Source organism: Melanerpes formicivorus, unplaced genomic scaffold (assembly GCF_026170545.1).
Source record: "Melanerpes formicivorus ecotype bairdi unplaced genomic scaffold, bMelFor1.0.p_v2 SCAF_88, whole genome shotgun sequence".
NCBI classification, from domain to species: domain Eukaryota; kingdom Metazoa; phylum Chordata; class Aves; order Piciformes; family Picidae; genus Melanerpes; species Melanerpes formicivorus.
Window position 1 is genome coordinate 177,222 of NW_027142440.1, and position 24,960 is coordinate 202,181.

The window sequence follows — 24,960 nt, forward strand, 5'->3', positions numbered from 1 at the left end:
TGCGGGGGAATATATATACAAATTTACAATATTTACAATACATACAAAGATATACAACAGAGTAACACAGAAATGAGAGTAACCCCCTCTGCTGAGGGGGGTTTCCCACCTCCGCTCTCCCCTCTTTCCCCCTTTCCCCAGAGTGGGATAGAAAGAGAAAGAAAAGAGAGGAAAAAAAAAGTTAGAAGCAGTTTGTGTTAATTGGAAAGGAGTTAATATACCGGCCTTTATCAGTTCTCAAGGCCGAAGCCTTGGCAGAAAGCCCAGCACAGACAGAGCTGCTGCACTGTGGAGAGGCGGAAGCAAGACTGAAGATAAAGTGCTGGAATGCCCAGTATACTTTTCCTGCACTCCCAGTTCAGAAGGTGCTTCCTCCCACTTCACCAATGAAATTAGTTTAGATTCTTCTTTCGTTTACCAACATCCGTCCACCATATTCCCTTTCTTAAAGGCACAGCCTCAAACGGTCACACCAGGGTTGCAGCTTCCACAGCTTCCCTGGGCAGCCTGTTCCAGTGCCTCATCACCCTCATGAGTAATAATTTCTTCCTAATATCTAAATCAAGCTTCTTCCATTTGAAGCCATCACCCCTCATCCTCTCACTCCATCCTTTTGTTAAAAGCTCCTCCCCAGCTCTCCTGGAGCCCCTTCAGGTACTGGAAGGCTGCTCTGAGGTCTCCCTGGGGCCTTCTCTTCTCCAGGCTGAATAACCCCAACTTTCACAGCCTGTCTTCACAGGGGATGTGCTCCAGCCCTCTGATCATCCTTGTGGCCTCCTCTGGACCTGCTCTTTATCCCTCTAAAATGGCCTGCATGCACCAGCAGACAGTAGGATAAGGTGTTTGTGCACAGGGAGTACAGAAACTAGATAGTGACAGTATGGAAGGTTGCTTCCGCCAGGCAGGGGAAAGGCTTTTATCTCTCTTCAGATGTCCTGTTGTATTTAAGGACAGGCACCAGGAACTGTGAGCCAACAGAGTTCCCACTTCTGTGGCACGACAGCCTCACTCTCGTGATGGGATTCCACAGTGTCTTCATTGCTGTAAGGAAACACTAACCTGCTTTATGTGTTGGTCACATACTTGCCATGTTGTATATATTGCAGCTGCACACAAGGTGGTTTATCAGAGCAAAGTCTGAGTTGCCAGTGCTTCCTGTAACGAAATACACATCGCTTTTATAAACTTGGGTTGAATCTGCTGCCAGAATAAACCAATCCAGGTCATCAGTCCCATTTTAAACCACGTCCTTTCCTTCCTATCCCAGAGCCTCCTATGTTCCTTACAAGGAAAATCATACACAAGCCATAGGAGACCATAGAAAGCTTCCCTTCTTAAGTGAGATGACTGCCAGCAAGTGACCTAATAGTGAACAATTCAGGATGTTTTTGATGAATAGAATCTAATAGAAATAGAATTATTTCATATAACCTTTCAGTCTTCAGTGCTGCAGTTAGGTCCTCTATTAATAGAGCTGTCAGAGATGTGTACTCATGCCTGAATTAACATCAGGTACAGAAAGTTGAGTAAGTGAATTCAGTGCTGGCTTATCTGACGTTGTGAACAAAGCCTACCTTTTATTCCTGAAAGCACATTGCCATCCACAGCAGTGTCACTTCCCATCAACACGCCTGGATTCCAACCTGGCTGACTCTCTCTTAGTACAACAAGTTTACAAAACTCACTTGCAGAGGATGGCCTTTCATGTTTAAATGAACACATTGGTGGTTAAGATTGAACGACCCTGACTGAAGCAATACAAAATACAAATAGAAAATGCATTTAAGAATGAGACTCAGCCTACAAAGGAGAAAGACTTTCACGTTCTTCACAGACTTTCTTTGGCAAAGAACACCATTTATGAGATGAATTTCAGTAATGGCATCACACACTGTATGATGTCTTGTATCATCCTACTTTAATCCTTGAAGAGGACACAGATTTAATCAGAACTGCAGCTTGGATCCCCACAAGTCCATGGGACCAAATGGGATCCATCCTAGGGTGCTGAGAGCGCTGGCAGAGGAGCTGGCCAAGCCACTCTCCAGCATTTTCCAGCAGTCCTGGCTCACTGGAGAGGTCCCAGAGGACTGGAAGCTGCCAATGTAGTGCCCATCCATAAGAAGGGCTGGTTGGATGAGCCAGGGAATTACAGGCCTGTCAGCCTGACCTCAGTGCCAGGCAAGATCATGGAACAGGTCATCCTGAGTGCAATCACACAGCACTTACAGGATGGCCAAGGGCTCAGGCCCAGCCAGCATGGATTTAGGAAGGGCAGGTCCTGCCTGACCAACCTGATCTCCTTCTATGATCAGGTGACTGCCTGGTGGATGTTGGGAGGCCTGTGGATGTGGTCTACCTGGACCTCAGCAAGGCCTTTGACACTGTCCCCCACAGCAAACTGCTGGCCAAGCTGTCAGCCCATGGCTTGGACAGGAGCACACTGCGATGGGTTAGGAACTGGCTGGATGGCTGAGCCCAGAGAGTGGTGGTGAATGGTGCCACAGGCAGCTGGCAGCCAGGCACCAGTGGAGTCCCCCAGGGATCAGTGCTGGGCCCTGTGCTCTTTAACATCTTCATTGATGATCTGGATGAGGGCATTGAGTTGATCATCAGTAAATTTGCTGATGACACCAAGCTGGGGGCAGGAGTTGATCTGCTGGAGGGTAGAGAGGCTCTGCAGAGGGACCTGGACAGGCTGGACAGATGGGCAGAGGCCAAGGGCAGGAGATTGAACACATCCAAATGCCAGGTGCTGCACTTTGGCCACAACAACCCCAGGCAGTGCTGCAGGCTGGGTTCAGAGTGGCTGAGAGCAGCCAGGCAGAGAGGGACCTGGGGGTGCTGGTTGATGGTAGGCTGAACATGAGCCTGCAGTGTGTCCAGGCAGTCAAGAGGGCCAATGGCATCCTGGCCTGCATCAGGAACAGTGTGGCCAGCAGGAGCAGGGAGGTCATTCTGCCCCTGTACACTGCACTGGTTAGGCCACACCTCGAGTCCTGTGTCCAGTTCTGGGTCCCTCAGATTAGGAAGGAGGTTGACTTGCTGGAACGAGTCCAGAGAAGGGCAACAAAGTTGGTGAGGGGTTAGGAACACAGCCCTGTGAGGAGAGGCTGAGGGAGCTGGGGTTGCTTAGCCTGGAGAAGAAGAGACTCAGGGGTGACCTTATCACTCTCTACAACTACCTGAAGGGAGGTTGTAGACAGGCGGATGTTGGTCTCTTCTCCCAGGCAGCCAGCACCAGAACAAGAGGACACAGTCTCAGGCTGCACCAGGGGAGGTTCAGGTTGGATGTTAGGAAGAAGTTCTACACACAGAGAGTGATTGCCCTTTGGAATGGGCTGCCTGGGGAGGTGGTGGAGTCGCCATCACTGGAGGTGTTCAGGAGGAGACTTGCTGGGGTGCTTGGTGCCATGGGTTAGCTGTTTGGGTGGGTTGGATTGGTTGGTGGGCTGGACACGATGATCTCGAAGGTCTCTTCCAACCTGGTTTATTCTATCTATCCTCTGCAATAAATGGGAATGGTGTTCTGATTAATTGTTCTAGCACAGTAATGAAACTCTCAGACTATAGGAGGCCTTCCAGTTTGCAGCATGGTAAATGATCTGAGCATTGCCAACGAAAAGCATCTCTCTTACAAACTCACTCCCTTTCCTTTGCGGCAAGCCAAGTTAGGTGTTCACAGTCACTCTCTTTCGGCAGAGAAACCCCAAGGAGCTGGGCTGGTGAGGGAGCCACACGCTTTGGCAAACTGATCGAATCCCTTTGGATCATTTCTTTCTGCACTGGAGCAAGGAGCTTCCTAATTTCTGGGGATGTGGTTTGATGGCCGTGGTGGTGTTGGGTGGATGGTTGGACTGGATGATCTCAGTTGCCATTTCCAAACCAAACAGTTCTATGACTCTGTGATTCTGGAAGGGAGGGAATATGTCACAGCGAGCAGCTTCAGGAGAAGTCTCACTGCCTTCAGAGGTGTCAGGCAGCGGCAGCCAAGGCGGCAGCCAGCAACACACTTACCCTGCTGTGGAGGGCTACCGCGGTACGCCTGCTCCTCGCCAACGACTTCCCCGCTGCTGCCTAGGGCTTTAACAGGAGGGAGCGGGGGGGAGGGATACGGGACGGGACGGGACGGGACGGGACCCGACGGAGACCTTCTCAAGATGGCGGCGGAAGGTCGGCTCACTCCGCCTCCGTGCCCTGCATCCCCTTCTCAAGATGGCGCCGCGGAAGGACCGGCGGGCGGTCCGTAGTGCGCGTGCGCGCCGCGGCCCCAAGTGCAGTGAAATTCCTGGCGGGCGGGGGGGAGGAGGAGGAGGTGGTGGTGAGGAGGAGGGCGGCACGGAGCCACGGCCGTGCGCCCCTGCCAGGGACCCCGCGTGCTGTGGCGGCGGTCGGCGCGGAGCCAGACCCCCGTGGGCCGCGGTGCGGGCGGGCTGAGGGCCACTCGCCGCCGCCTCGGGCTCTCGCAACACCAGGAGCCGCGCCGTCCGCGCCGCTGCCGGGACTCCCTCCCCAGGCAGAGACGGGGAGAATGACGGAGCTCCAGTCCGCCTTGCTACTGCGGAGACAACTAGCAGGTAACCGGGCTGGGGGCCCGAGGGGAGGAAAGAAGGCGATCGGTTGCGGGAGGGAGTGAGGGGGTGGGGTGGCAGAGCGGCAGGGAGGGGAGTGGAGGCCGGCTGGCCTCTGAGGGGTTGGGGCCTGTGGTGGGGGAAGGGTTGCCGGCTCGAAGGAGGGGGTGGGCGGGCGGCCGGCGGGGGGGGGGGGAAGGGAAGGGGGAAGGGGAGATTATGATACCCAACCCCCCCCGCCGCTCTCCTGCCCAGCCGGGAGCTGAAGGAACTAGGCCGAGGGGGGGGAGGGGGAGCCTGCCTGGCGATCGCTGCCAGGGGAGCCGGGGGGAGGGGTGCGGAGGGCCGTCGTGGCTCGGGGTGGGGAGCGTTTACTTCACTGCTCCTGTCCCGGCAGGGGAGTGGGGGTTGGCAACGGCCTGCTCGCTTGTCCCCTGCCACCCTCCTCTTCACCCCAGCCCCGCCTGGCAGCCTCCCCGATCTCCCGCGGCCCTGCCTTTCCAGAGCAGCGGGAGGAAGGGAGATGGAGCTTTCTTTCCCGCAGCGTGGGGGATGTGTGCGGGGAAGCCCCCGGGGTGCGGGGGGATATTTGTCAATCCCCGTAACGAAGCGGAGGAGGGAGCGTTTCCCCCTCCTGCAAACGGCACTTCAGGCGCGGGGTGAGGCGCCGTCCTGCGCACTCCTCCCGTGGAGACCTGAGGTGCCCCTGTCCCGCTTCCCCTCTCCGGCGCCCACCATCACCTCCCGTGCTCCGTGCCGGGGCGGGCGGATCGGGAGGGGAAGGCTGCTTTCCCCTTTGTTGTCAGGAGAAGGGCCGGGGGCTGCTGGCACCGACTGGGGGGAGAGGACCGGGCAACACGGGAATCCGGGTGGATCGGGCCGGCTTTGCGGGGGGGAGCCGCAGGGAGGGGCGAGGGGGTCCGCCGGGGGCGAGAGGGCGGGACGGGTGCGGGGAAGGAGGAGTTGGGAGGCTGGGATCGGAGACGGGAAGGGCCGGAGCGCCAGGCCCGCGGCGGAGGGCAGCGGGCTGGCAGCTTAGCTCCGCGTCGCCGCTCGTTGTCTCTTTCCCCCGCCCTCTCCCTTTGTCCCCGGGCGGGCGGCTGGGCGCGCTGGCCCTGCCCGGGCCGCTGCTGCCGAGGGGACCTGGCTCGGCTCGGCCGGGCCCGGGCGGGCGCATGCGCAGGGCCGCCCGGGCGGCGGGGCGCACAATGCAGCTCCATGTGCCGCTGGCTGCCAGATTTAAAGAGAAACGACCTACAGGCGGCGAGGAGCCGGCCGCCTCCGCGTCCCCCACGGTACCCCCGCGTCCTCTGCCGTCTGGGTCTGTGCGGCCGGCAGAATGTAATCCCCCCGAGGAAACGCACAGGTCTGCTCGGCACCTGCGGCGGATCTGCTTGCCTTTTTCGGCCCTTATGTAAAAATTGCCTCATACCCAGATAAGGAAATGTGTGTTAAGTGTATCTAAACTCGGACAAATAGAGCGCTGGCTGAAGTCTGCTGAGTGGCCATACAAAGGGACAGGGTCACAAAGTGCTACGTGAGTTCCCGGAGGAGGGTTTTGGCCTGAGACCTCAGTTGTGTCTTGGAAAGCGTGAGGGTGGAAACCAGCATTGTTCACAGGAAGGAGGTGAAGTTGCGTAACCGGGTCTAGCAAGCTAGAAGATGTGCTTCCAGCGCGATCTTCTAGTTTTAGTTGGTAAGTTTGAGAGACATCAACATGGTTACCTAGTAGCACAGGATTCTCTTACCCAATTGAGGTGACATTAAAACAAAACTTCAAACATACTCCTGAACACAAGCAGGCTGTTAGTGCTGAGGCTGCTAGTGACTTTGTGAGGAGTCTGCATGGGATGGCAGTATGCGTAAGCTTACTGCAGGAGCTCCAGACTGGATTTGATGCAAAGCTGCTCTTCTCTATTAATGATCCCTGCAGGGAGGCAGTAGTGTAGAGTGGCTGCTCTCTGAGTGGCTAAAAAACCCCTAAGATTTAGTAACCCAATAGAGTTCTTTGGCTGGCTGGAATTTCTCTTTGATTTGACTAATTGGGCTCCAAGAAAGAAAGTTTTGACATTTAGCTGAAATCTCTTGATAATAAGTATCAGCTGTTGACTTTTGTTGTGTAGGGTTGTTTTTTTCTTTGTCTTGTGAGGTCTTAAGACCCTCTGTCAGCACAGGGTGGTTGGATGTGTAAGCAGACTTGTAGACTTAGATTTGGAGGCTGATTTCTGTTTATTTTTCTGAAGGCTTCATGTGTAATGGTTAAAAACTGGGAAGCTTTTCCAGTTGCCCCTATTACTGACACTGATTCAGCTGTAATTACTCAACTACTGTAAGTATTTGCATGTAACATCCAACTCTTCTGTGGGGTTTTAGTGTTTTCAGTAATATTAGTGCCCATGGTATCCTTTCAAACTACCAAACTCAGATAGAAAAGTAGTTGTGAGTGGGTGGTGAGTACTGAAGAAGAGTCTTGAACTCTTCAAAAGTCCCATCTGGAGTAACTGAGCTGAGAAAGAAAATAGGTTTTTCCATGTGTGATAACCTAAGCAACATCTGAACCGAGTTGAACTAGACTCACGCTGCTTTGTTTGATGGCAGGGTACTTGAAGTTGCGGTGCAGAGACTGAGCTTCATGGTGTCTGATCTTCCTTTCCTACTGCTGTCTTCTAAGTCTCAACTGCTCCAATATGCCCCTTTGTTTACACCTACACTGCTCAACATTGTAGTATTCATTCCCTTGGTGGGGCTGATACTTCACTCCTCCTGCTACACGCAGCTTTGTGTTGTATCAGGTGTGGTGAGTCACTGGGTTGTGTCTAGTGTTTGGGATTTGGAGGACAGCAGACAGGTAGTTGATAGGAGTTACATGACCTAAACTAGCTTAAATTGCTCTAGATCCCTTATCACATTAGCATTATTCAAGCACAAGAGATCTGAACTGAAGCTGTTAGGCTGGGAGCAAGACATCCAAAAGTGGAGGGAGGCTGAAGGAAGAATTTGAAACCCATGTAATGGTGGAGCAGCAGTTGAGGAATATAAAAACTCCTTACTGGGTGAGACCCAAGGTGGGAGGGGAAATGACAGGAGGAGAATTGAAAGTTATAAAGTAGTTCTCTAAGTGATTCCCTATTTTGTCTCCACATACATTGACTCTTAATAAAGGCATCGTGGGGAAAAAAGATGTTTTAATTTTTGAAGGCTTTGTTAAAGTGCAGGTCAGCTAGCACTTCCTGGTTGTCAGAGAGACTGAAAGGCCAGGCTCTTACAAAAGCAGGGAACAGGATTTGCCAACATAACCTGGGGTTGCTCTGTATATGAAGACATTTCTATTTTTTCTGGAGCGAGGTGGTTCACTCTGTAACTTGAGCAGGTAATGCAGCACAGCACCATATATGCAGCATACTTGTCAGCCTAAGTGGCATGTTCTGGATGCTGCCAATACTCTTAAGAGAAGGGATATGCAATGGCAGCCACAAAATAGAGCCCACGATTTGGATGGGGTTTTTTTGCTTGTTTGTTTAAAGGAAGTGGTGAGTGGGGATCTCTGGCTAGCAGTGCCAGTTAGAGCTGAGGGAAGGTTTGTCTCTATGGATATGTGAAGTTAAATAGCTGTTCCTTCTCAAATCAATTTAATTGTAGAAGCTTCTGGAAATGTCTCAAAGTTCAGTAAATAGCTCTGTTCTTCCAACAGTACTTTGTTTTAAGGAGAAAGGCACTGTGTGGGATTGGCTATAAGGTGACCTAGGAGCCATGACCTGGCCATTGCTCCTTGTGGGTATGGTGCAGAAGAAAATCAAAACATTAAATGCCTCTGAATTTCAAAAAACTTCTACACCAAGCATGTGGATTGGTATAGCTCTGGGTTCATCCCCAGGGAGATGAGAGGGGAGGATAAGATTTGTTCTCTCTACAGCCCCAAACTTACTGCTCTTTCAAAAGAGACAGCAGACAACTGAGAGTGTAAGGCTTCCCTTCCAGTTTCCACAGCTGTCAAACCCAAGGGTCTGCAGGCTGAAGCATTTCTCTGAATGCTTTTATTTCATCTTTCTAGCAAATCCTTGCTGACACAGTTGTTAAGAGTAGGCAGACTTGTCTAGTTCAACCAGGAAAATCATGTAGGCAGGGCACATTAAAAGGGTAGTGCAGTGAAACCAGAAGTGCGAGTCCTCTTTAGCATAATAGCCATGGAGCCCTGGGAAGGGGGGAATGCCCCTGCCCTTCCTGGCTGCAGTTGCCTTGTGCATATTTCCCAACTTAGGATACAGAAAAATCCACACTAATACTCTATCCCAACATCAGAAACGTGGCATTATTTCAATTCAAAGTGTATTCAGCTCCTATTTTAAAGGAAGAAGGTCTCAATTAACAAATTAGAAAACTCTGTGAAATACTAGCTGTGACACTTCAAGAGTTTTTACTTCCTTGAGTGAAAGCTTGCAGTGTAATGTTGAGCTAATTGAATTTCTGGCAATTACACAGGATTTGCTTTTAAAATAGTAGTGAATTCTGAGAGAATTAGGGAATTAAGATCACTTCATAGATAGAAGCTGGGATGGTAGCTCTCGAGTGGCTGCTGGTATGAGACGCTTTTGTTTACAGCTGAGTGCTGGCTGCTTAGTGGCTTACAGTAGGTTTGTCAGAGATGATCATTTGAGCAGCACTGATCTGAAGTATTGAGTTGCTACTAGTCTGCCTGTTTTCTTCCTTGGAGAGAGGTCTCTTTGTATGGTCAATGATACTCTGTATTTTCCTGAATATTTAAGACTCCAGGGTCCTGGACATGTCAAACTTAATTTCAGTATCAGCTAAAACGCTCTAACCCCCTCTCTCTCCTGCATAATTTTTTAAAGACTCCTATTTCTAGGTAACTATCAGTCTTCACTGCTGTGGTGACTTTGGGAGTGCTTAGGTCCAGCATGTGTGCCACTCACCTTAATGCTCTTGCAGTGTATTATGGCAGGTGAGATAATCCTGTTTCTTGTGAGGATGCTACCTTGCTCATGCTGACTTTACAATGGTATCATTGCTGAAACATGTTCTCTTAGGGTGACTAGAGTCTGGGCAGTACAAGCAGCCTTGATTTCTGCACTGCAAATGACATGATGGGTGTGATTCATAGCAAACTTCACTAACTGCTTCTGTTAGTTTTCCAAATGTTCCTCTTGCAGAAGCAAGGTGAACTCTGCCTCTTCAAAGAAAAGTGTATTTATGACAACAGTCACATGAGCAAAAGTTCGGGGGTGCTGGCAGTGAGGCTTAGCTAAACCTCACAATGGAGTGGCTTGACTCAACCAGTTACCTGAACAGGATGAAGCAGTAGCAACCTACTTGATGAGCTTACTCCTTGATGGGGCAGCTATAGTCAGCCAGTTGGCTCTAGCTAGCTCAGCTTAGGTTCTTTCCCTGAAAGGTTAGTATCTCACCAGAACTTGTTCTTTTCCTTTTCTGCTTCCCCCAAAGCAAGGCATTGTAAGTTACACCAAAGGATGAACATCTAACAGTGGAATGATTTCTGCCTGTTGCATGTGAATGGGAAAATGCTGCTGAGATCTTGAGAAGTAGGGAGGAAAAAATAACCCTATTGAGAAAATGCTTTAATTACAATAATTCCTGTTTTATGGATGGAGACTTTAAATCACACAAATCTCACAAGCCCCTTGCTCTGTGGCTGATAGTGATTCCATCTGTGGTATTGGAGTTAACTGCTGAAGAACTGGAAATTGTAAGGGTTTGTTGATTGGTTGGCAATGTCTTTTTAGTTTAAGTGAAACTGCTCTGAGATAAATGAAGAGGAGTGAACACTCTTAAAATAAAAGCCCCTATCAGAATTCCAATGGATTCTGCCTTGACTCTTCAGTATCTTCATTACTTTTTTACTGCAAGGAAGGCTAGGAACAGAGCACGTACATCCAACTTGTACAAACCACAAAAGGGACCAAGTAATTCTGTCAAAATAGTTTTTTAGTTCTCCCAATGCCCTTTTCTAAGCAGTCTAAAAACAAGTGAACCTTGTAGGTAAAACTTGTAGGCATCAAAGAGATACTGTGCTGACTTTGCTTCCTCTGGTGTTTAATGTGCTCTCCCTCTTGATCTAAAACACAGCGTTTTGCTTGTAGCACAGTGCCTGGGTTCTAACAGAGTGGAGCTGCACTGGAAGGTGGCTGCCGTTCGGAAAGCATGAACTAACCACATGCTGAGATAAGTGTGCAAAGTTAGGTGCCTGGGGAAAGAAGAGCAGGTGGCTTGGGTGAGGAGGGGGGCACGTGATCCCTGAAGCTCAGTGTCTTTTTGTCCCAGCATATGGGAACAGAATCTGGGTGACACTTTGCATGCAGGCTTGTGCTATCCCCATGCTGCACCAGCTGTGCGCTGTAGTTTTCAGTGGTGTGTGGGTATCTGTCCTTAGTCTGGTCTTGGCAAGAGCTTTTGCCTTCAGAATCTAGTGGATCTGAGCTTTAGGCCACTCTGCAAGTGTAAGTGTTCATATCTGCTTCTCCTTCCTGCTCTCATGTCCAAGGCATATCAACTAGAAGGGAGATCAGATATCCAGCCCTTGCAAGAACACTAAGTATAGCAATCCGATTGAAATAGGCTTTCACAAAAATAACTGATCTCCTGGGTGTGAATGTTAGCAGTGCTGCTAGGAGTCTAGAATGATAGAAACCCTTGCTGAAGGCTTTCCTGTACAGTTTTTCTATAGGGGAAGTGTTAGTCAAGGGAAGTCAGTGTGCATGCAGTTATCCCAGTACCAAGGAGGTGAAACTGGAAGGTTTGGGATTTTTAGCTGGCTTGTACTTGGTGCTGATCTAAAAGATGCTGCTGTCAGGAGTCACTTTGAGAAATGTCTTAAAACTCTGCTGAATATCAGCTCAAATTAGGATCTGCAAGCCTGCTATTCATATTATAAGTGAGAGAAAAGCTGGAGAATGTCCTTGACTAGCACAGAAACATTGCATGTCATGAGGAAGGCTTCTGCTGAACTCTTCAGATGTTGACATCTCGTTATGGCATAGCCTTGTGATCCCAGCTTTCTAGTGTATTTCGTAGAATCTCTTCCACAGTGGAGAACCCACTCATCCCAGAGCTCTTAGCTTTAACAGTGCTGCTTCCTGACTGACGTGTGTATAACTGCTCAGAAGATGCTTGGATGGACTTTGTGGCTTTGGTAATTTGCAGACAGCTGTCGAAGTTGGTTAACTTCTGCTGTCCATGTTTAACTCAACTGATAAGACTAGCAACTAGGGTAAATCCTAGCAGCTGTATCCAGCAGACAGCTGAAGCTTTGTAGGTGGGAGAAATAATTACTTGTAGACTGTAATTCATCTGACCTCTTCCTGACATCTGCTTTGGAATGAGATAATTGGGGTTTCAGCAAGGTCTCTGCTGAATGCTGCTGAGAGTGTCTCTCAAATACAGGCAGTTCCATGTACCTGCCTAATACTTCACAGATAAGGCTTTATTTATTTATTTAACCCTAACTCTTTAATAAAAACCTTTATTTAGAATAAACCAAACCAGGATGGAAGAGACCTTCGAGATCATCGCATCCAACCCATCAACCAATCCAACCCACCCAAACAGCTAACCCATGGCACCAAGCACCCCATCAAGTCTCCTCCTGAACACCTCCAATGACGGCAACTCCACCACCTCCCTGGGCAGCCCATTCCAATGGGCAATCACTCTCTCTGTATAGAACTTCTTCCTAACATCCAACCTGAACCTCCCCTGGCGCAGCCTGAGACTGTGTCCTCTTGTTCTGGTACTGGCTGCCTGGGAGAAGAGACCAACCTCTGCCTGTCTACAACCTCCCTTCAGGTAGTTGTAGAGAGTGATAAGGTCACCCCTGAGTCTCCTCCTCTCCAGGCTAAGCAACCCCAGCTCCCTCAGCCTCTCCTCACAGGGCTGTGTTCCAAGCCCCTCACCAACTTTGTTGCTCTTCTCTGGACATGCTCCAGCAAGTCAACCTCCTTCCTAAACTGAGGGACCCAGAACTGGACACAGTACTCGAGGTGTGGCCTAACCAGTGCAGTGTAGAGGGGCAGAATGACCTCCCTGCTCCTGCTGGCCACACTGTTCCTGATGCAGGCCAGGATGCCATTGGCCCTCTTGGCTGCCTGGGCACACTGCAGGCTCATGTTCAGCCTGCCATCGACCAGTACCCTCAGGTCCCTCTGTGCCTGGCTGCTCTCCAGCCACTCTGACCCCAGCCTGTAGCACCACCTTGGCCAGCTTCCAGTCCTCTGGGACCTCTTCAGTGAGCCAGGACTGGAGGAAAATGATGGATAGTGGCTTGGCCAGCTCCTCTGCCAGCTCTCTCAGCACCCTAGGATGGATCCCACCTGGTCCCATGGACTTGTGGGGATCCAAGCTGCTAAGGAGAGTTCCAACCACCTCCTCATGGAACATAGGGAAACTGCAGCTCCCTGGCTCCTGCCAGCTCTGCAGGCCAGCTGTCAGGAAGACGTTCTGTCCTTCTAGTAAAAATTGAGGCAAAGAAGGTGTTAAGTATCTCTGCCTTTTCCTCATCCCTTCATACAACATTTCCCTCCATGTCAATCAAGGAGTGGAGGTTGTCCTTTCCCTTCCTCTTACTATTAATGTATTTATAGAAGGACTTTTTGTTGTCCTTCACAGCAGAGGCCAGTCTAAGCTCCAAGTGTGCTTTTGCCTCCCTAATTCTCTTCCTACAAGACCTAGCAACATCCTTAAACATTCTGTGGGTTGCCTCCCCTCTCTTCCAAAGGTGATACACCCTCTTTTTTTCCCTCAGTTCCATTAAAAGTTCATTGCCCATCCAGGCTGGCCGTCTGCCCCGGCGGCTCATCTTCCGGCACATTGGCACAGCCTGTCCCTGAGCCTTCAACAATTCTTCACTGAAGTAGGTCCAGCTCTCCTGGACCCCTTTGTTTTTAAGGGCTTTATCCCAAGGAACCCTCTGAATTAGTTCCTTGAGTAACCTGAAGTCTGCCCTCTGGCAGTCCAGAGTGGAGGTCTTCTTGCTGCCCCTCTTGGCTTGACCAAAAACCGAGAATTCAATTATCTCCTGGTCACTGGACCCCAAACACCCTCTGACCACCACATCCCCACCAGCCCTTCCCTGTTGGTGAAGAGGAGGTCAAGCATAGCCTTGCCCCTGGTAGGCTCACGCAGCACCTGGGATAAGAAGCTGTCTTCCATGCATTCTAAGAACCTCCCAGACTGCCTCCTCTCTGCTGTGTTGAGATCCCAGCAGATGTCAGGCAGGTCGAAGTTGCCCATGAGAACAAGGTCCAGAGATCTTGAGACAGCCCTAAGTTGCCTATAGAATGCTTCATCAACATCTTCCTCCTGGTTGGGTGGTCTATAACAGACTCCAACCAGGGTGTCTGCCCTGCTGGTCTTCCCTCTAATTCTTATCCACAAGCATTCAACCCGATCGTCCCTAATCTCCAGCTCAATGGCATCTAGTGCCTCCCTGATGTACTTGTCTGGAAACACATCAGGAGAAAATGAAGGTGTTGCTGCTGTACTGAGGGTCACGGAGGAATGTGGCTCAGTGCTGCACATTACTCTAGGGCAAGCCACTGAGTGTTTCCTGGTGGCATACTGCCTTGTTTCCAGATGTGGGCTTCAGAATCCAGGGTTGTTCTCTCTTTAATTAATTTTGTCCTTCCCTTACTCCTACCACTTCCCCCTCCAAATTCAGACCTTTCTGGGAAGGGCTGTCTTGCTTTGGTGTGATGGGGTCTGTTTCCTTTGCTTGGTTTGGGGTGGGTTGGTTGGTTGGTTTTTTAACAGACCTGTTGTTCAACCTCCATTTTAACCTGAGGGATATAACTGCTATATTCCAGTGTGATGGGATACATGGTGTGCTTCAAGCAGTGGAGCCAGAGAGCATGTTCTTCAGGAAACAGTTACTCTGAATCTCTGCAAATTCATAGAAGTCATGTCATTTTAGTACTCATGGTCTACACTGACTGCTGAGAAGCTTCACTCTGGAAGCAGAGCTATTGAAAATTTCAAACAATAGTTACAAAATTGAAAGTTTTTCATCAGTATATTTTGTATTTCCAGTGTTCTGTGGAAGCTGGTTTGGACAGGAAAGTAGCTGGAGCACCACCTTAATTCTGGGCTTAGCAAACACAAACTTGGGAGCAACTGCTCCACAGTTGGAACTGCTTTTGCGTTCAGAGGCTTGCCTAGTGGCAAACACATCCTGTGGAGGGGGAAGAGACCTTCCTCCTCTGTATGGTAAGGCTGGACACTAGAAAAGGACAGAAAAGGCTTCTGTGTGTGGAGAGTGCTGCAGAATGAAAATAGCTTGCAATAGGTCCTCCCTGTTCTTGCCTGCCTTTGACTCCCAGGTAAAATGGTGCATGGGAGTAGATTGTGGGCTGGGTAAACTGGGCTGCCAGGCAAGCAGGGACAGCTGCTATCTGGGGTCTAATTGAGGCTGTGTTTATGAGCTGGCTTTGAAATCTTTTTGAGACTGGTGTCTAAAGGAGCACTGACCATGTCTGTTGGTGTCCACCTCCATTACAGCCAACTTTTTAAGAACCAAGATATTACTAAAGACTTGCAAGCTTCTGGCTATTTGTCACTCTTCAACTCGGTAGCTAACTGAAACTTCCAGTTGCTTGCTTTCAGGTATGCCGTAAGTCAGCACTGAGTTGCACAGCATACCCAGTCAAGAAACTGTCCTTAGCTTATGTCTAGAATGATGAGACACCTCACTGGGTACGGAAATCCAGTTCGTCTAGTCAGGTTTCTCTGGTACTGAAATTCAGTTGGAGGAGCTTCTGTCTCTTTGCTTGGGGCTAGTGCTGCCCTCTTGTTTGCAGAGCTGAGCTTTGGCCCTCACTAGGAGGCTGATTGGGAGTGAAAACTAAACATCAATCAAGAAATACCAGCCTTGGCCTCCATCCTTCTAAAACCTGCTGCACTGTGCAGATCCTTGGAAGGCTCTGAAGGTATTGCTGAGGAGATGGTAAGCAAAGCACACTGCTGCAGCAGTGCAGGAAGCTGTAGCACTACACTGAGATGACCTCTGTGAGCAGCTTTCTTGTTAACTAACTGTGCAGCCTTTCCTGGAAGATCTCTGAACTGAGGGGAGAAATGGGTTTGTAGAAGTCTGTAAGGCTGTCCTTACCAGCAGGGCATGATGCTTGAAGCTGAGCACATTAGTTGCCAGGCTGAAGCTGAGTCAAATCTAAAGCTGCTACTGAACTGGTTGTCTTTACTGCTTCAGTCTCACTCCAAGATAATTAGTGTCATGAGATGAAAACTGTTCTGCCTTAATTGTCACTGCTGAAGTGGCTACCAGGAGCACATCTCGTGCTACGTGTTGTCTAAACCCTTTGTATGAGCTTGTGGAGCAAGACCGAACATGATGAAGGCAGATAGTATGGAGACCTTTGGGAGTACATCTGTGCAAGGAGATCATGTTACTTTTACTCTTACATTATCTTAGCCCTAATCTTCTAGAATTGGAGGCTTCTAGCTGGCTGTGCAGGCAGAAGGGAGAGTCTTGGAAAGCATAGCTGACTTCTATGTAGTTACATGAAGTCACAGCCTGGGTTATGGAGAAGGTGGCTACAACAGTGTGCTTTGGGCTGTACAGTTGTTAGAAGCTCCTGGACTAGTGCTGAGACTCACAAAAAGCGACCAGCAAAACCCAAGCCTAATAGCTAGCAAATGTGAAGCTTCATATGGCCTGCTCATGGGAACTGGCAGTCAGCTGGGTGATTTCTCCAGAAGCCTTAGCTAGGACTTGGGCTGGACTCATGGGCTCGATCCATAGGCTGCATAAAACTCAAGCACTGTGGAGTTTACTGAAGAGGCTGCTATTAAAAACAATGTATAACCTTACTTTTGTGAATGTTTTTTTTAGTGTAAGGTGGCTTAAAACACTCTGACATGTTTGTGTGGTGGCTGGCAGGGCCAAACGTTAAGCTGAGAAGTTTAGATGCCATACATAGCTGCTCCATGTAGCCATGGGGCTCTTTCTGCTTAGTCACTTTTGTTAGTGCTGTTTTGCTCTTGGGTTGGCAAAGGTCTCTTGGCTTGTATAAAGGCAGTTTTAATGAGTGTGGGAAAGTCAGTAGCTTGTTGTGAACTAAACACTGAACTGGAAGCACAGTTTATGGCAGTGTGTTGATTCAAGCTTACGGCCATGGTGACTTAGTTCAGCCTTAGTAAGAGCTACACTGCTAAAGGACCGCTGTGTTGTGGGTAGATTGTGTGGGAGAGTGGGCATTGGCCTTTAGAGTCTGCTCTGGACTTAAACTGCTCTGTTGGATTACAGGCCTTTAGTCTTCCTTACCTCCCAAATTGGGTTTTGGTTCAGAACTGGGATTAAAGGAACTGAATGTCTAATTTATGAGCAGCTGCAGGATTCTGTTCCCAGTATGGTGCTGCTTGGCAGCTCTCCAGGTTTGTGCTGCTTTGGCCATTGGCTGTTGCTTGAGCTGCAAAGGACTCTACCTGAAACTGCTTCTAGACTGAATGCTAGAATTGTTTTTCCTTTGGGAAGAGAAAAATCTGTTAATCTATCAGCAATGCAGAAAATATTGGCAGAAAGACTAAACCATAGAGTGTAATACACAGCAGGAGCAGGTAAATTTGACTCACTTAGCCATGGATGCCATGGGGATGTGTTAATGTGCTTGTTTGTTTTTATAAGTAAAACATAGCTGTAGCTAAACAAAAAATCTCACAGGAAAACTAAGGGGGAAAAAATGTGGAAGGATCTGTTTCTTTGTAGGTGTCTGACTTCTCTGCTTTTCTAGGGCTTGTAAGCTAGATCTTCAACAGGGTTTTGGAGAGGACCTTCAAGTGTTTGTTCCCCCTCTCCCCTGCCTGCAGGAGGGAATTGAAGCCTCTGCTTGGCGAAGCACGTTCCTCATCCCTGTGCTCCTATTCAGGCTGCAAGTGGTTAACTGCTGTAGTTGGTGGGAAATGACAGATGCAGAGAACAGGTGTCTCATTCTTCTGAGTGCCCTGTCACTGTCACCAGAGGCTCTGGTTGGTGGACAGCAGTCCCTCTGCCTAGCAGCAGTCCTCTGGCTGTGTTATCCTCTCGCCATGGTGGCATTGCTGTTCATTTGGTATTTGGGTGCATGGATTTCACTGCTGTGAGTCTGAACTCGTGAAGAGATGGGTAAGAGGGAGAGGGGTAGTTAACTAGTTAACTTTTCTCTTGTGCAGCATTGGCTATAGCCATGGGGGAAATACCAAACCCCAGGCTTCAGTAGTTACAGGTTTTAATGGGTAGCAGCTCTTAGCTAGCCAAGGAGGATGATTTTCACATCCCAGTGCAAAACTTTCCTGACACTCCCTTTTTTTTTTTTGTCTGCCAACCAGCAGTTCAGCATAAATAATCTGGATGGAAAAGTTCATTTTAACTTGCCTGTGCTAATTCTGCATACCTCTAGTGGAGAAGGGGCCTGAGCTTATGCTCATATAGCCATCGTTTTACTGCAGACTAAAGTATCTATGCAAGCAGTGGCTGTTTGACTATGCTTCAGTATTGTGGCTGCAGAAGGAAAATGACAACATTTTACAGGCAAAGATGCCCCCTTCTGTGAAAAAAAGCAGCATTCTAATTTGCTTTCTAGGCAGCATCCACTAAGCAGATTTCTGTAACTGCAGATTTGTGTCAGTGGCTGTCTACAAATTTTCTGCATTCCAAGCATTGACATCCAGCAATCTTACTCCTCCTTGTAGGATCTGTTGCACTATAGTGCTGTGAGGTCTTAGGTATGAGTCAGAGTGCAAGAGCTGGCTCTTACTGGGAACAAGTACATGAAAAAGGCCTTGAAGATAAAGAATGTTTGGAGGCTGAGACTGATGTAAAAAGAAATTGGAAATAACTCGAATCAGGAAGCAGCGAAGAAAATGTGTAGTGGACTTGAGAACAGTGTGGTATATTTAGATAGAAGCATGCTGAATTTGCTAGAGTCCTAACTCCTGGCAGGCTTGCTTACAGTCCTATCACTGAGGTGTGATAACTGGCAAATAATAAAGAAGCTAAATGTGAGCAAGTTGAGTTGAAGCAGCTTATACAGAGCTTGGCATAAACCCTGTGGAAAGTTCAGAAAGTGGGGAGCTCGTGTTTTGGAGGCTTAAATTCAAGTCTGAAAGTTGTAAGGTGAGATACCAGAATCTAGTATTTAAACTTTCTAATGACTGCATGAGAAAGCAGGTTGTGTTCAACTACTGATGTTGTGGAACTTTGAATACCTGTTGCTGGAGGAATATCTGTAGTAGGAAGGTAGTAAGGAACTTGAAGTCATTTGAGACGCTTGCCTAATAGTTCTGCCCCTTTGACCTAAAATTAGAGCTGTTACTCAAGCCCATGCTGCTGTTTCCACCAAATTTCATAGATGCTGAAGGGCAAAACCTGGCCTGCTCAGTGGCCATGCTGTGGGGTTTGGATTTGAGGCTTGGTCTTGGTTAATCAGCCTGCAATAGCACCTTTTGTTTCAGGCACTGTCATGAGAACAGATGATTTGGTTCAATACCTAAGTCTTTGTCCTGCAACTTGGAGAAGGAATGATTGGTCTCCTCTGTTGACTAACCCCCTGCTGAGCAGCTTTTAAGAAGAGCCCTTCCAATATATTTTTTGGGATTTTAGCATTGCACTACCTCTGTGAACAGATTTGACTCAGAATTACCAGGGGCCAAAGTTGGTATTCCTGATGTCTGTTTCTCCAGGACCTCGGTCCTACGGTGAACTGAGCAGCTTTTAACTTGCATGGACTTAGACTCCTCCCTTGTAAGGTTTGAACTGATTACTGCTTGCTTTCCCCCCCCCCCCCTTGCCCCTAAACTCTGCTTTAAATAGTTTAAGAATTTAACTGGCAAAGAGTGACTGCAATCTTATGGGCAAATGGGTTTGGACTTCCTGGTAGCCTTTACTCCATAACGGTATGAGGTTCTTCTGAGAAGCCCTTCTGCATGTACCTGAAGGTATCACAAAGGCCTCTGAACTCGGCTGTCATGCCTAAACATCAACACAAATTGCATGCCTTGGGTTTACCAAGGGGGGGTTATGTAGACCAGCTGTACTGTAGAATATAACAGTGAGGGAAATACTATATCAAGAATTGCAACTTGGCATCAATATGGCATTTCAGTCAGTTTTAACTCATAGGTATCAGTTAAAAGGCATTTCCCCCCGCCACATCCAAGGTGAATTTTAGGCAGAACTCCTATGAGGTATTTATTTTCAAACCTTGTCCTTTGCCCTGGAGCCAGCTGAAAACAGAAACCCAATGGAGTCTGTCTAAGCCTGGCTTTCTGCATGGCTATTTCCAGCTAAGCCTGCTACCTGGGCAAGGGCTGCATGAAGTAGTCTTGGAACTTAAGAGTCCTAGGTTGCTTATCACTAGTGGAGAAAAGTGTGAAGCAAAACAAGGCACAGCCCCTGAAACCTTAGCAGCTCATCTTCTGTGCTCTTGTCTAGTAGTTCATCATGCAGTAAATGGTTGTCAAGGATGCACTGGACACAGGTCTTAATTTTTTTTCCCCTTCAGAATCTGAAAGCCTTTAAAGACAGCAGGGTGTTAGTTTTAAATAGAAACATAATGTGACTTTGTTCTTCTCAGTTTCTAGAGTTGGAGATAGGCTCTAGTTTGGTCTGGCTCCCCAAGGTTCCTGTAAAGCAGTATGGCTTTTTTTAGTAGAAAATCTGTTTTCTGACTTGGGCACAAACCCATTGGTGTCTAGTCCTACACTTCTGAGGTGTTGTGCCCCACCTTCTCCAGATGGACTTTGATAGTTGAGAGCAGCTGGTGGGTCTCGGCTCTGGCAGCATGCTGTTGGGCGTGGTGGGGAGCTGAGGGTCTTCACCCAGGCCATGAGTCCCTCAGTGGGTGCCAAGTCATGTGATGTTTTAGTCGGGTATAGAGATGTGAGCAAGACCAGCAAATGTGTATCAGACAACTGAAGTCACTCTTAAATTCTTTTTCCTACACAGAGCTCAACAAAAATCCAGTGGAAGGCTTTTCAGCGGGCTTAATAGATGACAATGATCTTTATCGATGGGAAGTCCTTATTATTGGTCCTCCAGACACACTCTAGTAAGTACTGACACTTCTACAGAACCTGGATTGTCTAGTTCGACTTCGGTCTAAGTGAGTAGAAGTTAACCTGAATCTTTATACTAAGCTTGGTGCTGCTGTTCTGTTGCTATTAAAATGCCTGTAAATAGCTGACTTTGCTCTCAAGAAGTTGTCCTGGGCAAGTGCAGCCCTGATCCTTTGTGCTTGGGCAGAAATCAGAAAACAGGCTCTGTTCAGAGGCAGCTTGTTTCCTTACCCTTCTCAGGCAGGTATAATCCACTATTTGCTGTTATTGCTGTGAGCCTCTAGTTTAGCTGCCAGTACCTTTTTGAACTGTTACAACTTCATGCTGGTGGATGTAGGAAAATACAGAAATGGGATGTAGCTGGGAGAGTTGCAGCAAACCATAGAATTAGCCTCAAGGCCTGTCACCGTAAGATGGGAGAAATTCCTAGTGACCCAGACCCCTTCAGTATTCATCAGATTTGAACTGCTGGCAAATAGTGCACTGTGGGCTTTAAAGAGTTTTTCTCTTTATCCTAAGGTTTGGGGTTTTGGCATGTGAACACAAACCTATGCAGTTCATACTGTAAGTTGTTTTTTGTTCTCCTGGGCCTAAAGTTCACTAAGTTTTTTTGCACTGCTCGATCAAATAGAACTGAGAGAACAATTTCTTTCTTGTAAATGTTACATACATGCTCTAGCTCCTGGGACAAGGCACTGTGCCCAGAAGAGGTCAGGTTTAAGTGTAGCTCTTGATGAGTTCTATTCCCCTTCATTAAGCTCTTCCAGTGGTAAATTACTGTTACAGAAAGCCCAGTGACATTTACCTGAGTCAGTTTGGTTTCCCACTTGAAGTTGTTGCATGCCTCTATCTCTGGACTTCTAAATAAGAGCTCAAGCACAGTAATCAAATTGCTTAGCTTCTCAAGCTCACTGCATTGTGATTCTCAAGCCGTGCACAAGGTGAGTTCTCCAACTTTGCTTTAGAACAGCTCCATTACATTCTCATGGCCATTTATGTAAACACCATTAGTAAAGAAATCCTGCTTCTAGCTGAACCCCTTCTTAGATGTTAGAAATGGCAGTAGTGTTGTTTGTTCCCGTTTCAATAAGGTGCTGAGCTTGTTTTGAGGCTCCCTTCTAGTCCCTGGTTGCTGCTTTTCAGAGTAGTAGTATACTGAATTCTTCCTCCCTCCTCTGTTTAGGATGACATCAGAACACCAGAGTTGAACTGAACCAGGTGGTTCAACAGTTTCAAACTTTAGTCTCGTTCCTGCTCCTACTTTATTCACGATTTACCTAAAAAGACTTCGGACTCAGGGCACGAATCTACTGACCCTTGATCAGCAATAGTGCTGAAAACAGCACTGATCTCCCTGAATTGACAGCTGTGCTTCATTAACTGGTTTCTAATGTGTCCAATTCAAGAGCTGTATTTATGTGTAGTTAACAAAAGCCGGTGAGGAGCAGCTGAGGGAGCTGGGGTTGTTCAGCCTGGAGAAAAGGAGGCGGAGGGGAGACCTCATTGCTCTCTACTGCTCCCTGCAAGGAGCCTGGAGGCAGGTGGCTTTAGGATCTGCTGCCTTAAAGAGGGAAAGAACTGTTTCACTTTGAAAGGAAGGACTGAAGTAGTTTGGGACTACCAACTCTCCCTTGTCTTGCCTCGTAGGGGTGTTGAAGTAGCCAGTGTGTCTGGGATTTTCCCCTTCCCAGGAATCTTTGGAAGCTGCCTGCCTTTTCTAAAACATGTGGAAAATGAATGCTGTGGGTTCAGATTCCCTCAGGTGCTTTATCCTAAGAGCCAAGTCATACCTGGTGCATTTTGGGTTGACTTGGGTTTTTTGAGACACTTACTAGACTTGTATAGCTTTGCTTAGTGGTGGTGAAACTTGGTATTTTCCAAGCAGCCTGTGGGCTTTAGATGCTGGCTGCTACTGCTTTGGAAACACAGTGGGAAAAGAGCATCGCACCCAAGAGCTTTGTCTTTTGTGTCTGTGGCTGCTGAGGAGTGGCTTGTCATGCTGCACATCATGTGCTTCCTGGTTGGCAGATTACCTTCCAGGTTTTGGAATCTCTGCCTTTGCAGTTTGTAATTTCATTTCTCTTTTCCAAACCCCAATGACAAGTGCCAGTGACTGGGCACATGTCAGTCTTTGCAGTTACTCTGTGTGTATATATGGAATTACAGTACACTAATAAGGTCTCTAAGGCTTTCTGTTTAAGAAATACTTTCCCACATTTGAAAAGGGACTGTCCCCAGATATTAAGGCCTGGATATTTTTACAAGCCACAATGGAGTTGCCTGAGTTAATGTGCTGTAACTCCAGCTTAAAACCGGATGTCTCTCAACTCTTTCTGCTCCCCGGTTCAGTGGGTAACTAATGCTGAACACATTGCTGCTATGTTGAGTCCCTCTGGCTTAGTGTTGAAAAGCTACTTTTGGAAGCCTTTTCAGAAAAGTAGACATGACTATAAAGCTTTTTAATTTCCCCCTGAGGCTCACTGCTGCAGGCTGCTAGCAAGAAGTTAGGACTGAAGAGTGTAGAGGAGGAAATGTAAGGGGTGGTTCATGAGAAGGGAGGCTATTTGCGATAGATACATATTTTCCCTGTTAATCAATATACTAGGAGGAGAAGTAAAGTTGTAATTCCAGGTGGCAAATTCCTTGGCAGTGGTTTTTTTTCTGTGTGTAGCTTTTCCCCTCTGGAACATCATCCTAATTCTGCAAAAGCTGGGGAGCTGGCAGTGTCTTGTGAAAGGATCCTCTCGATCCATTTGCGTTGCACATGGAAGCACTGGTGCTGTTCACTATCAACACAATGTTGAGCTGTGTGAGGGGTGAATTTAGACTTTGATATATCTGCAAGTTCCAGTCTTCAGCTTGAGCTTACAAGAAACTCTACTGAGATATTTTTGCTTCCCCAGTGAAGGTGGTGTGTTCAAGGCTCATCTTACTTTTCCAAAAGACTACCCGCTGAGGCCGCCAAAAATGAAATTCATCACCGAGATCTGGCACCCGAACGGTAAGGAACGGCAGAGCTGCCACCTCCTCCTGCCACTAGGAGCTGAAGTGCAGGGGGGACGACTGGGTACGGTGCTGCTCCTCTTAGAACTGTGAAACTCAACGTTTGCTTTGCCGTCTCCACTTCAGATTGAAGCGGTAACCATGGTGGAGTTTTTACCAGAGCTGCTCTGAGAGGCTGCTCCTGAAAGGAGCTTCTTGAATTCTTGGTAGCTGTTCAGTGGTTCTTCTATTTTCCCAAGTGTGCAATTCCCACCTGAGAGGCACCTTGACTTCCAGCTGCCTTCTGCTTTACCTTCCAGTATTTCACCTCAGTAGTACTAGTTTGGCAGTTCAGTTTAGAAGAGCCAAGGCTGTCCTCTGGTGAAGCATGAAAAGAAGTGACAGCATTTTTTAGTCCCTCCAAAGACAACTCCTAATATCTCCTTTACTTATGGACTCCTGGCCATAGACAGGCAGGTAAAATAGAACAGGAGAAGGTTTTCACTGGGAAGGAGGAATGTGCTTTAGTTTCTAAAGTCATTATTGAGGTTGAAAGGGGGAGGAGACCCACCCAGTGCTCCTGGGATAAGGGACAGAGGGAGTGTTTTCCTGCTGTTAGTTTTCAGCTCTGGAAGTATCAGAGCGTTTGTCAGGTGGCTTCAAATTCCAGGAGCTAAATATTATAATATACTGCAGTAACATCTATCTGATGCTGTTGCTGTGGAAAAAAATCACTCTGGTTTGCTGAACTTAACAGAAGAAGCTTTAGTGGAATCCTGAATAGTCTTGAAAGCTGCAGCAGCCTTATTGTTCCTTATGTGCCCTGTCTGCCTGAGGTCCAAGCACCGCAGGCTTCCTTGGAGCCCTGCTGGTACAGATGCAGTTCTGCAATAGTTAATGACTTGCCCTTTTTGTAAAGTGTCTTCACTACCAACTTTCCAGCCTAGCTGGAGTGAAGATGAGCAGCTCCATAAGTATGCTGAAGCCCTGCCAGCCTGTTGATCATGACTGAAAAACGCCTTGTTCTGTTTTCTAGTTGACAAGAACGGTGATGTCTGCATTTCAATTCTTCATGAGCCTGGAGAAGACAAATATGGGTATGAAAAACCTGAGGAACGCTGGCTGCCCATTCACACAGTGGAAACTATCATGATTAGTGTCATTTCCATGCTGGCAGATCCCAATGGTGATTCTCCTGCCAATGTGGATGCAGCGGTAAGATTTTCTTTCCTTGGTCTGCTGTTTGTCCTCTTTACCATGGGAACCTGCAACAGGCTGCCCAGGGATGTGGTGGAGGCCCTGTCCCTGGACACATTCAAGACCGGCCTTGGTGTGG

General features: G+C 48.0%; 1 protein-coding gene across 4 annotated transcripts in view; it reads left to right on the plus strand.

Moving 5' to 3' along the window:
- The first annotated feature begins 4,296 nt into the window (after nucleotides 1-4,296).
- Nucleotides 4,297-24,960, plus strand: part of UBE2G1 (ubiquitin conjugating enzyme E2 G1) — a 31,396-nt gene continuing 10,732 nt past the window's right edge. Inside the window, exons 1-4 of one of the 4 annotated variants that reach the window (XM_068165424.1) lie at nucleotides 4,297-4,577; nucleotides 20,533-20,635; nucleotides 23,546-23,643; nucleotides 24,661-24,839. In XM_068165424.1, the coding sequence (XP_068021525.1) occupies nucleotides 4,532-4,577; nucleotides 20,533-20,635; nucleotides 23,546-23,643; nucleotides 24,661-24,839 (426 nt within the window). In that variant the 5' untranslated portion in view covers nucleotides 4,297-4,531. Of the gene's footprint in view, nucleotides 4,578-17,692; nucleotides 17,713-20,532; nucleotides 20,636-23,545; nucleotides 23,644-24,660; nucleotides 24,840-24,960 lie in introns of those variants that run through there. The other 3 variants (XM_068165423.1, XM_068165425.1, XM_068165426.1) reach the window with 3 other exon arrangements.